Source organism: Oncorhynchus gorbuscha, unplaced genomic scaffold, assembly GCF_021184085.1.
Source record: "Oncorhynchus gorbuscha isolate QuinsamMale2020 ecotype Even-year unplaced genomic scaffold, OgorEven_v1.0 Un_scaffold_13:::fragment_4:::debris, whole genome shotgun sequence".
In the NCBI taxonomy this organism is placed as follows: domain Eukaryota; kingdom Metazoa; phylum Chordata; class Actinopteri; order Salmoniformes; family Salmonidae; genus Oncorhynchus; species Oncorhynchus gorbuscha.
In genome coordinates, this window is record NW_025744599.1 from 15,666 (window position 1) to 29,205 (window position 13,540).

At 42.6% G+C, this 13,540-nt stretch overlaps 1 protein-coding gene across 1 annotated transcript in view; it reads left to right on the top strand.

The window, feature by feature from the left end:
• Positions 1-10,472: 10,472 nt before the first annotated feature.
• The window catches only part of LOC124016958 (bifunctional glutamate/proline--tRNA ligase-like), an 87,231-nt gene continuing 84,163 nt past the window's right edge, over positions 10,473-13,540 (top strand). The window contains exons 1-2 of the mRNA XM_046332293.1: positions 10,473-10,630; positions 12,548-12,632. Of these exons, the coding sequence (XP_046188249.1) occupies positions 10,588-10,630; positions 12,548-12,632 (128 nt within the window). The 5' untranslated portion in view covers positions 10,473-10,587. The remainder of the gene's footprint in view (positions 10,631-12,547; positions 12,633-13,540) is intronic.

The window sequence follows — 13,540 nt, forward strand, 5'->3', positions numbered from 1 at the left end:
GGCGCATCAGTTTCATTGGTTACTGTGAGATTATTGGGGCGTGGTTAAAATGATAGAAATTGGAACGTTGGAACCACAAACCATGGCATGACTGTTAAACTCATGGGTACATTCTCAATGGCTGCCTGGTCATGTAGAATGTTAATTCATTGGACGCTAACTGATGTGGCTCATGCAAAGGAATGTATTTTTTGTAACGGCAATTGAGTTCATTCAACAAATCACATTACAGGTTGATGGGTGTACTTCCTGCTTTTAGTTCTATGGTTCGTGGATATTACTTCCTGCTTTGCTTCTATGGGTACACTCTTAGCCGCAAATCCACCCTTTTTTTCTTAACAACAAATCAATGCATAAAGCACATGAGGGAATGCAAGAATTCATAGATTAAACAATGGTCAATCGAACTAGTGGGTACAATATCACATTACAATTACACAAGGACCTTAAGGGACATACATATACTTACAATTCCGCAGATCCACCCACGTATTCCCTTTTCAACGCAATTAAGCCAAAATCACGCCCCGTTATTCAGAAAGGTGTTGTACAACGCTATGAGCGCTCTCCAAGTCCGGAAGTGAATACCACGTAGCGCGAAATGTCAGTCAATTATTAATCAAATTTGCCCTTGTATTTCAAAATATAATAACATAATGTCGTGGACAGAGCTAGCCATTAACGTACCTTAACTATTAAAGACAGATTCAATGGCTGTTGCATAGTGTATTCGACTGAATGATTAGCTTAGAAATATTTGGGAAATTCTGAATAATAAGCACGTTTTTACCTGATAATTGACTACTAATGATAACTTAAAATGCCGAGCTGGTAACGTTAAGTAAGCCTATGCTAACTGTCCTTCAATTGAGGGAATTCAGCAGAGTTCGGAAACATTTTTAAAACTTATTTTAAGTCTGAAAATAAATCCAATGGCAAATGTTCCCATGATAATAATAGACCTGCATTCCGGTCGGCAGCTAATTGTTAAATTACACTTTCCATCTTACCTTGGAAGGCCACTGTCTCTGCGCTGATGCATGAGCGAGACAACGCTAGCTAGCCAATGGGAGCGAAGTATAACCTCCCTCTGAATAACGGGGCGTGGTTATGGCTAAACTGCGAATGAAGAAAATAAGTCAGACACAGTTCACCGACTATGCCATTTCTATTAATTATATATCTTTGGCTAGAATCTAAATTATGCAAAATAGGCTGAGATATGTGTTCAATGTGAAAGAAAGAATAGTGTTTTCAAAACTATTTTTTTTATTTTAATAAACAGCAAATTAATACAGGAAGTACATGTGGGAACACAAGTACAGTTGAAGTTGGAAGGTTACATACAGGTTACATACACCTTAGCCAAATACAGTCAAACTCAGTTTCACAATTTCTGATATTTAATCCTAGTAAAAATTCCCTGTTTTAGGTAAGTTAGGATCACCACTTTTATTGTAAGAATGTGAAGTCTCAGAATAATAGAGAATGATTTATTTCAGCTTTCATTTCTTTCATCACGTTCCCAGTGGGTCAGAAGTTTACAAACACTCAAATAGTATTTGGTAGCATTACCTTTAAATTGTTTAATTTGGGTCAAACCTTTTGCGTGGCCTTCCACAAGCTTCCCACAATAAGTTGGGTGAATTCTGGCCCATTCCTCCTGACAGAGCTGGTGTAACTGAGTCAAGTTAGTAGGCCTCCTTGCTCGCACACACCTTTTCAGTTCTGCCCACAAATGTTCTGTAGGATTGAGGTCAGGGCTTTGTGATGGCCTCTCCAATACATTGACTTTGTTGCCCTGAAGCCATTTTGCCACAACTTTGGAAGTATGTTTGGGGTCAATGTCCATTTGAAAGTCCCATTTGCAACCAAGCTTTAACTTTCTGACTGATGTCTTGAGATGTTGCTTCAATATATCCACAAAATTGTACTACCTCATGATGCCATCTATTTTGTGAAGTGCACCAGTCCCTTCTGCAGCAAAGCATCCCCACAACATGATGCTGCCACCCCTGGGCTTCACGGTTGGGATGGTGTTCTTCGGCTTGTAAGCCTCCTCCCCTTTTCCTCCAAACATAACAATGGTCAGTATAGCCAAACAGTTCTATTTTTGTTTCATCAGACCAGAGGACATTTGTCCAAAAAGTACAATCTTTGTCCCCATGTGCAGTTGCAAACCGTCATCTGGCTTTTTTATGGCGGTTTTGGAGCAGTGGCTTCTTCCTTGCTGAGCAGCCTTTCAGGTTATGTCGATATAGGACTTGTTTTACTGTGGGTATAAATACTTTTGTACCCGTTTCCTCCAGCATCTTCACAAGGTCCTTTGCTGTTATTCTGGGATAGATTTGCATTTTTCACACCAAAGTACATTCATCTCTAGGAGACAGAACGAGTCTCCTTCCTGAGCGGTACAATGGCTGCGTGGTCCCATGGTGTTTATACTTGCGTACTATTGTGTGTAAAGATGAAAGTGATACCTTCAGGCATTTGGAAATTGCTCCCAAGGATGAACCAGATACGTGGAGGTCTACATTTTTCTTCTGAGGTCTTGGCTGATTTCTTTCGATTTTCCCATGGTCAAGCAAAGAGGCACTGAGTTTGAAGGTAGGCCTTGAAATACATCCACAGGTACACCTCCAATTGACTCAAATGATGTCAATTAGCCTATCAGAAGCTTCTAATGCCATGACATCATTTTCTGGAAATTTCCAAGCTCTTTAAACGCACAGTCAACTTAGTGTATGTGTAACAGTATAACTTTAGACCGTCCCCTCACCCAAACCAGGGACCCTCTGCACACATCAACAACAGTCACCCTCGAAGCATCGTTACCCATCGCTCCACAAAAACTGCGGCCCTTTCAGAGCAAGGGGAACTACTACTTCAAGATCTCAGAGCAAGTGACGTCACCAATTGAAACACTATTTAGCGCGCACCACCGCTAACTAAGCGAGCATTTCACATCCGTTACATATGTAACCTTCTGACCCATTGGAATTGTGATACCGTGAATTATTAGTGAAATGATCTGTAAACAAATGTTGGAAAAATTACTTATGTCATGCAAAAAGTAGATGTCCTAACCTACTTGGCAAAACTTTAATTTGTTAACAAGACATTTGTGGAGTGGTTGGAAAAATTTGTTTTAATGACTCCAAACTAAGTGTATGTAAACTTCCGACTTCAACTGTATATGTTTAGGATGGCTGTGTGAGAAGCGCATCAGTATTTCTCACATAACTAGAATGAGATTAACTTTCTGTGATCTCTCCCCCGCTCTGCACTGAGAGACATGAGCCTGAACTCTAAAGCGTTGCACTGAATCATTTATGTAGACTCTATGCTGTTGGCCACCAACATATTTGATCAACTTCCAAATATTGTTTTACAAAAGAGCGAGAGTATCAGGAATCAAGGTAAGACCCAGATGCAGACCGTGTCGAAGTAACAATGTTTATTACAGCCACAGGGTCAAAGGAACACGACAGAAGACAGACTCAGGGTCAGGTCAGGCAGAGGTCAGTAATCCAGAGGTGGGGCAAAGATACAGGACGGCAGGCAGGCAGGCTCAGGGGAAGGCAGAGTGGTCAGGTGGGTGGGTCCAGGGTCAAAAATCAGGCAAGGGTCCAAAACCAGGAGGATGAGAAATGCTGGTTGGCTTGACAAACAAGATGAACTGGCAACAGACAAACAGAACACAGGTGTAAATACACTGGATAATGGGGAAGATGAGCTACACCTGGAGGGGGGTGGAGACCATCACAAAGACAGGTGAAACAGATCAGGTTGTGACAGAGAGAGAGGCTTTTTGCACGAGTGCATAGGCCATCACCAACGAGTGAGCTGAGCATTATTGGGTGAGTCAGTGAAACTGGAATGCATTTTTAGGACTACAATTTCCTCCTCATATTGTAGCTGACAATATGTCTCCACACACCTCGGCCTAGGCTAGTGATGGATTCAAGACAAGGTCGTTTTTACTGATCTTAGATTCTCAATGTGTCAGTTTCAAAGTAGCCTGCCATTTTGGTCATTGTGTGGTATGAACAAAAATTCAGCTAAAGTCTCCAGTCATGTTAAATGACATATAATTACATAAAATGCGTTAATAAAAGGCCAACATCTTCCCAGATATTATGCTACAAAAAATGTACGCCCCGTGCAACTTCTGTCAGTGCCTCGCATCTACTGCTCTATGCCACAACGCAAATGCGATGATATGAATGCAACACTTGAATATAAATTTAAAGCATTTCAGAACACCCCAGGTCACCCCCCTCTTGTGTTCACTGTCGTTCCGGCATCTCACGATTTATAAATTAAGCACTGCCACAAGCGACATATGAATTAGATGCCTGGTGAATCAACTGCTACCCTCCTTGTTGTTTACTTCTCAAATGTATGACTTATTTAGTCAAAGACGTAATTAACTGCAATACACTGGTATTGAGCATATGAGCATAAGTAGGCTACACAGTAGTTGACTCAAAGAGAGAGAAAGACAATAGTTAAGTTTTTAACAAATTAATTTCTTCAAAAATTAAGAAGCAAGAGAGGGAGAGAGATTTCATTGTATTTTTTCACTTAATCAGCTAGCGACTGCACATGGCTAGTTTAGCCTACTCAAACACCCAGCTCAACAGAGAGGATTGCTATGCTGGCTATGGCTATCCAACACTGTAACTCTTCCAAGGTAAGCTTTTGATTTGATTAATTTATTGGGGTGGCAGGGTAGCCTAGTGGTTAGAGCATTGGACTAGTAACCGGAAGGTTGCAAGTTCAAATCCCCAAGCTGACAAGGTACAAATCTGTCATTCTGCCCCTGAACAGGCAGTTAACCCACTGTTCCTAGGCTGTCATTGAAAATAGGAATTTGTTCTTAACTGACTTGCCTAGTAAAATAAAGGTAAAATAAAATTGCTATCGGGGCCCGCTTGTGTAACTGCTAAACTTGCTTTGCACTACACTGCGTGATTGTAGTGGGTTCAGTAACACGTTAGTTCTAGTAGCTATGTTGACTTTAGCTAATATGGTGACAATGATGTAGGCTGTGTGGAGCGGTTATTGTATGAAGGTTTGGCTTGGAAAGTTTTTTTTTTTTTTTTTTTTTTTTTTTGGTTGCCTGGACACTGACAACTCTTGTGCTGTGCAATAATATCCACAAGAGAAGGGAAAAGGTGAGCGGAAGAGAGGGAGTAGATGCAAGAAGAAATTCTACAACGAGTAAAGTGATCATACTGTTTGCAGTGGTGTATAGTACTTAAGTTAACAATACTTGAAAGTACTACTTAAGTAGTTTGTTTGGGTATCTGTACTTTACTATTTATATTTTTGACTACTTTTACTTCACTACTTTCCTAAAGAAATGCTTTTTACTCCATACATTTTCTATGACACCTAAAAGTACTTGTTACATTTTGAATGCTTAGAAGGACAGGAAAATTTTCTAATTCACACACTTACCAAAATAACATCCCTGGTCATCCCTACTGCTTCTATCTGGTGGACTCACTAAACACTTGCTCAATTTACAAATTATGTCTGAGTGTTAGAGCGTGCCCCTGGCTATCCGTAAATAGAAATATATAAAATGGTGCCATATGGTTTGATTAATATAAGGAATTTGAAATAATTTATACATTTACATTTACATTTAAGTCATTTAGCAGACGCTCTTATCCAGAGCGACTTACAAATTGGTGCATTCACCTTATGACATCCAGTGGAACAGCCACTTTACAATAGTGCATCTAAATCTTAAAGGGGGGGGGATGAGAAGGATTACTTATCCTATCCTAGGTATTCCTTAAAGAGGTGGGGTTTCAGGTGTCTCCGGAAGGAGGTGATTGACTCCGCTGTCCTGGCGTCGTGAGGGAGTTTGTTCCACCATTGGGGGGCCAGAGCAGCGAACAGTTTTGACTGGGCTGAGCGGGAACTGTACTTCCTCAGTGGTAGGGAGGCGAGCAGGCCAGAGGTGGATGAACGCAGTGCCCTTGTTTGGGTGTAGGGCCTGATCAGAGCCTGGAGGTACTGAGGTGCCGTTCCCCTCACAGCTCCGTAGGCAAGCACCATGGTCTTGTAGCGGATGCGAGCTTCAACTGGAAGCCAGTGGAGAGAGCGGAGGAGCGGGGTGACGTGAGAGAACTTGGGAAGGTTGAACACCAGACGGGCTGCGGCGTTCTGGATGAGTTGTAGGGGTTTAATGGCACAGGCAGGGAGCCCAGCCAACAGCGAGTTGCAGTAATCCAGACGGGAGATGACAAGTGCCTGGATTAGGACCTGCGCCGCTTCCTGTGTGAGGTAGGGTCGTACTCTGCGGATGTTGTAGAGCATGAACCTACAGGAACGGGCCACCGCCTTGATGTTAGTTGAGAACGACAGGGTGTTGTCCAGGATCACGCCAAGGTTCTTAGCGCTCTGGGAGGAGGACACAATGGAGTTGTCAACCGTGATGGCGAGATCATGGAACGGGCAGTCCTTCCCCGGGAGGAAGAGCAGCTCCGTCTTGCCGAGGTTCAGCTTGAGGTGGTGATCCGTCATCCACACTGATATGTCTGCCAGACATGCAGAGATGCGATTCGCCACCTGGTCATCAGAAGGGGGAAAGGAGAAGATTAATTGTGTGTCGTCTGCATAGCAATGATAGGAGAGACCATGTGAGGTTATGACAGAGCCAAGTGACTTGGTGTATAGCGAAAATAGGAGAGGGCCTAGAACAGAGCCCTGGGGGACACCAGAGGTGAGAGCGCGTGGTAAGGAGACAGATTCTCGCCACGCCATCTGGTAGGAGCGACCTGTCGGGTAGGACGCAATCCAAGCGTGGGCCGCGCCGGAGATACCCAACTCGGAGAGGGTGGAGAGGAGGATCTGATGGTTCACAGTATCGAAGGCAGCCGATAGGTCTAGAAGGATGAGAGCAGAGGAGAGAGAGTTAGCTTTAGCGGTGCGGAGCGCCTCCGTGATACAGAGAGGAGCAGTCTCAGTTGAATGACTAGTCTTGAAACCTGACTGATTTGGATCAAGAAGGTCATTCTGAGAGAGATAGCGGGAGAGCTGGCCAAGGACGGCACGTTCAAGAGTTTTGGAGAGAAAAGAAAGAAGGGATACTGGTCTGTAGGTGTTGACATCGGAGGGATCGAGTGTAGGTTTTTTCAGAAGGGGTGCAACTCTCGCTCTCTTGAAGACGGAAGGGACGTAGCCAGCGGTCAGGGATGAGTTGATGAGCGAGGTGAGGTAAGGGAGAAGGTCTCCGGAAATGGTCTGGAGAAGAGAGGAGGGGATAGGGTCAAGCGGGCAGGTTGTTGGGCGGCCGGCCGTCACAAGACGCGAGATTTCATCTGGAGAGAGAGGGGAGAAAGAGGTCAGAGCACAGGGTAGGGCAGTGTGAGCAGAACCAGCGGTGTCGTTTGACTTAGCAAACGAGGATCGGATGTCGTCGACCTTCTTTTCAAAATGGTTGACGAAGTCATCTGCAGAGAGGGAGGAGGGTGGGAGGGGGAGGAGGATTCAGGAGGGAGGAGAAGGTGGCAAAGAGCTTCCTAGGGTTAGAGGCAGATGCTTGGAATTTAGAGTGGTAGAAAGTGGCTTTAGCAGCAGAGACAGAAGAGGGAAATGTAGAGAGGAGGGAGTGAAAGGATGCCAGGTCCGCAGGGAGGCGAGTTTTCCTCCATTTCCGCTCGGCTGCCCGGAGCCCTGTTCTGTGAGCTCGCAATGAGTCGTCGAGCCACGGAGCGGGAGGGGAGGACCGAGCCGGCCTGGAGGATAGGGGGCATAGAGAGTCAAAGGATGCAGAAAGGGAGGAGAGGAGGGTTGAGGAGGCAGAATCAGGAGATAGGTTGGAGAAGGTTTGAGCAGAGGGAAGAGATGATAGGATGGAAGAGGAGAGAGTAGCGGGGGAGAGAGAGCGAAGGTTGGGACGGCGCGATACCATCCGAGTAGAGGCAGTGTGGGAAGTGTTGGATGAGAGGGAAAAGGATACAAGGTAGTGGTCGGAGACTTGGAGGGGAGTTGCAATGAGGTTAGTGGAAGAACAGCATCTAGTAAAGATGAGGTCGAGCGTATTGCCTGCCTTGTGAGTAGGGGGGGAAGGTGAGAGGGTGAGGTCAAAAGAGGAGAGGAGTGGAAAGAAGGAGGCAGAGAGGAATGAGTCAAAGGTAGACGTGGGGAGGTTAAAGTCGCCCAGCACTGTGAGAGGTGAGCCGTCCTCAGGAAAGGAGCTTATCAAGGCATCAAGCTCATTGATGAACTCTCCGAGGGAACCTGGAGGGCGATAAATGATAAGGATGTTAAGCTTGAAAGGGCTGGTAACTGTGACAGCATGGAATTCAAAGGAGGCGATAGACAGATGGGTAAGGGGAGAAAGAGAGAATGACCACTTGGGAGAGATGAGGATCCCGGTGCCACCACCCCGCTGACCAGAAGCTCTCGGGGTGTGCGAGAACACGTGGGCGGACGAAGAGAGAGCAGTAGGAGTAGCAGTGTTGTCTGTGGTGATCCATGTTTCCGTCAGTGCCAAGAAGTCGAGGGACTGGAGGGAGGCATAGGCTGAGATGAACTCTGCCTTGTTGGCCGCAGATCGGTAGTTCCAGAGGCTACCGGAGACCTGGAACTCCACGTGGGTCGTGTGCGCTGGGACCACCAGATTAGGGTGGCCGCGGCCACGCGGTGTGGAGCGTTTGTATGGTCTCTGCAGAGAGGAGAGAACAGGGATAGACAGACACATAGTTGACAGGCTACGGAAGAGGCTACGCTAATGCAAAGGAGATTGGAATGACAAGTGGACTACACATCTCGAATGTTCAGGAAGTTAAGCTTACGTAGCAAGAATCTTATTGACTGAAATGATTAAAATGATACAGTGCTGCTGAAGTAGACTAGCTGGCAGTGGCTGCGTTGTTGACACTACACTAATCAAGTCGTTCCGTTGAGTGTAATAGTTTCTGCAGTGCTGCTATTCGGGGGCTAGCTGGCTAGCTAGCAGTGTTGTTTACGTTACGTTGCGTTAAAAGAACGACAATAGCTGGCTAGCTAACCTAGAAAATCGCTCTAGACTACACAATTATCTTTGATACAAAGACGGCTATGTAGCTAGCTATGTAAATACTACCTTCTCACTTGGTTATGATCGCAGAATTGGAATGTTTCAGAATTGAATACCTCATCGGCCTTCTCGTTGTTGACACTACACTAATCAAGTCGTTCCGTTGAGTGTAATAGTTTCTACAGTGCTGCTATTCGGGGGCTAGCTGGCTAGCTAGCAGTGTTGATTACGTTACGTTGCGTTAAAAGAACGACAATAGCTGGCTAGCTAACCTAGAAAATCGCTCTAGACTACACAATTATCTTTGATACAAAGACGGCTATGTAGCTAGCTATGTAGCTAGCTACGATCAAACAAATCACACCGTTGTACTGTAATGAAATGAAATGAAAATGTGATACTACCTGTGGAGCGAAGTGGAATGCGACCGGGTTGTTGAGTGCGGAAGTTCTATTCGGTAGACGTTGGCTAGCTGTTGGCTAGCTAGCAGTGTCTCCTACGTTAAGGACGACAAATAGCTGGCTAGCTAACCTGGCTAGCTTTACTTCTACTTTTGATATCTAAGTATATTTTAGCAATTACATTTACTTTTGATACATAAGTAGATTTAAAACAAAATACTTTTTTACTTTTACTCTTGTAGGATTGTACTGGGTGACTTTTTACTCTTTATTTTTACTCAAGTTTCTCTTGACCTGTGCACCTACAGTATGTTTTAAATGTGAATTTGTAGGCTAGGTTGTTGCAACCTCATGATAGGTATGGGGAAAATGTGAGTATTATGTAGTAGTCTAAACCCTTTGATGTTATATTGAGCTTGGTGAATGGAATATGAAGAACAGTTACCCAATATGCTGTAATAGAAATAAGGCCATGCTCATAAAAAAAATGTAATCGTCCTCCCTCATCTTAAATGGCACCGACTGCAACAGAGAGTATAGCTGGCTGCATAGATTCCCTTTGGCAGTAAGATGCTTTCAATGGTAGGCTATTCCTGTGTGTTTTGTCAATAATTAGGCCTATTTGTGCAATAAATATGACTCATCACTCTTAATCACTAGCCTTGATTTCTTTGATTAAAATACGAACAGTAATAAAATGTGTGTAAAAAATCATGACTGGATATTATACTGTCACAGATGATGTTTGGCACTGTTTTATTGTATGCAAATTGAATATGATTATATGTCATTTGACTATCTTTACAAACTGATGAGCTTTACCCAATTATTGGCTTTACCACACAATCCATGTTTTTGCTATTCATTCATTAATAAATGTGATTGATTTATTCTGCCTCCACTTCTTTCTCTCCCACTATAATTTCATTGTTTTCTTTATTTCCTAGGTCATGAAATAGCCATGATTTAAAGTTGTGGAACCTTTTCTTATCTAGACCAATTTCAAGGGGGTTTCTAAAGCCGTTGCATATAATCGAAAAGGCTAGGTGCTGCGTGGCCTTTGCTTGAGTTGAGTGCTATCCGCGAGCAGAAAGGTTTTGAAACTGTGCGAGAACTTTCACGATCAGAAAGGGAGGAGAAAGCATGGCTTTAAACCTTACAATCAACAGCAGCAACCCTCCTTTAGGTATGCGTGGTAGTATTTTTTTTAAAGCTAAAACAAATGGATAAGAATATTTGGCTAAAAGGAAGCTAACTTGCTAGCTTACGTTAGCATGTGCTGTCTGTAATGACCGTTTATTACAGAAGGCTGGCTAGCCAGTCTTATGTCGTCGTGGCACAAATAAGCTATCCCCAGGATGAAGAGAATGTATATTTGATGTAACTAATCGATCATAGCTAGCTAGTTATTTTAATGTGTCATTGTATGTTGTAACGATATGTTGTAAATGCCAGCTGAAAAAGCCACAACAAATACAGCTGATTATTATGTAGCTAGCTATCGGATAATGTAACTATAACATTTGCTGCATTTATCTTGCAAGGTCTCAAAGCTAGCTATATGGCTGCATCACTTTAGTAATTTCCCCTCATGATTCAAATGTTATTTTGTATTTTACTAAGAGTTGTTGTGGCTTTGCAATCACTGCACTCCATATCCCTGAACTCAAAAGCGCCATCCTGTGTGTCAGGCCGGTGTCACTGGCTGATGCAAGCGACATGAAAGAGTCATAAGGCAGCAGTGCTACGCCCTGAACCTTCTGTCTCCATAGTGTAAATGATCCTTAAGCTAGCTGGACTCGTTAAACTGGTTCATGCATTCGAATCAATATTTTCTATTGCACTGTACAGTGTCTTCAGAAATTATTCATACCCCTTGACGTATTTCACATTTTGTTACAAGTTTAAACATGTTATTAGACATTTTTGCAAATTTATTGAAAATGAAATACTAATCTAATTTACGTAAGTATTCACACCCCCAAGTCAATACTTTGTAAACTTTGGCAGCGATTACAGCTGTGAGTCTCTAAGAGTTTTGTACATGTAGGATTGTGCAACATATGCCCATTTATTCGTAAAAAAAAAAAAAAATCAAGCTCCGACAAATTGGTTGTTGATCATTGCTAGATTACCATTTTCAGGGTTGCCATTATATTTTCAAGAAGATTTAAGTAAAAGCTATAACTCGGACACTCAGGAACAGTCACTGTCTTCTTGGTAAGCAACTCCAGTGTAGATTTGTTTTAGGTTATTATCCTACTGAAAGGTGAATTAATCTCCCGGTGTCTGTTGGAAAGCAGACTGAACCAGGTTTTCCTCTATGATTTAGCCTGTTCTTCATGTCATTACATTTTGTTTTTATCCTGAAATAATCCCCAGTCTTTAATGATTACAAGCATACCCATAACATGATGCAACCACCACTATGCTTGAAAATATGGAGAGTGGTATTCAGTAATGTCAGTTTGGATTTCCCCCAAACTTAACTTTGTCCTGAATTCCTGAATACAAGTGCCATGTTGCTAACAGGATTAATTTTGGGGAATATTTCTATTCTGTACAGGCTTCCAGTCTGACAATTAGGTTAGTATTGTAGAGTAACTACAAAGTTGTTAATCCATCCTCAGTTTTCTCCTATCACAGCCATTCAACTCTGCAACTGTTTTAAAAGTCACTATTGGCCTCATGAAATCCCTGAGTGATTCTGTTCCTCTTTGGCAACTGAGTTAGGAAGGACGCCTGTATCTTTGTAGTGACTTGGTGTACTGATACACCATCCAAAGCGTAATGCTCAGAGGGATATTCAGTGTCTGCTATTTTTTTTAACCAATCTACCAATAGGTATTTGTATTTTGTATTTATTATGGATCCCCATTAGCCGCTGGGGCTAGTAGCTTTAAATATATTTAAAAGTCAACAGACATTTTTCTATTGGTTTTGGGTGTCATCTGTATGTGAGAACATAAAGTTGTGTGTGTTCAGTCTCTGGAATATCACACACACAAACTTTGTATTTGGGGCTCTCTGTCAAGGAATGCATTGAATGCAGTGACAGGTGGGGTCATTCATTGCCAATTACATTGTGATTCCTCTCCTGCAGGGGCGCTGTTGACAGCAGAGCATGTGAAGGGCAGCGTGAACGTGTCTGTGGTGGAGGGCAAAGACAACAAGCTCTGCGTCTCACAGTGAGTACACAACAGCCACAACGTCTAGAAATGTCAGTTTCTTAATGTTATCACGACAATGTGTCATTGAGGTGTGAAGAGCTGATAAAGGAACTGTAATAGAGCCATGAAGCTATACTGTTACACTGACAATACTAAAGTGCCTATAAGAACATCTAATAGTCAAAGGTTAATGAAATACAAATGGTATAGAGGGAAATAGTCCCATAATTCCTATAATAACTGCAACCTAAAACTTCTTACCTTGGAATATTGAAGACTCATGTTAAAAGCAACCACCAGCTTTCATATGTTCTCATGTTCTGAGCAAGGAACTTAAACGTTAGCTTTCTTACATGACACATATTGCACTTTTATTTTCTTCTCCAAAACGTAGTTTTTGCATTATTTACACCAAATTGAACATGTTTCATTTATTTGAGGCTACATTTATTTTATTGATGGAATATGTTTAAGTTAAAATACGTGTTCATTCAGTATTGATGTAATTGTCATTATTACAAATACATTCATTTTTTTTTTAAATCGGCCAATTTAATTATCGGCCTTTTTGGTTCTCCAATAATCAGTATCGATATCGGCGTTTAAAAATCATAATCGGTCGACCTCTAGTGTGTGTATGTTTGTATATACGTATGTATGTGTATGAGAGAGATATGCGGTGGCGTTTTTCTCTTACAGTAATGTTATGCTATTTTATAGTTTGATTTGTTATGGAGAATACTGTCATTATGTGGTCTTGCAGACATTGATTGGGTTTTGACATAACTTTAAACTAGCACTATTTGCCAGAGTAGCCTGTTCTCTATGAGTGGAGCAGAGACTGTGTAAAGTAGAGAATAAACACATGCGCACAACGTGATCCGCGTATGCACACAAGCTTCAGGATCTTTAGTTCAGACAGATAA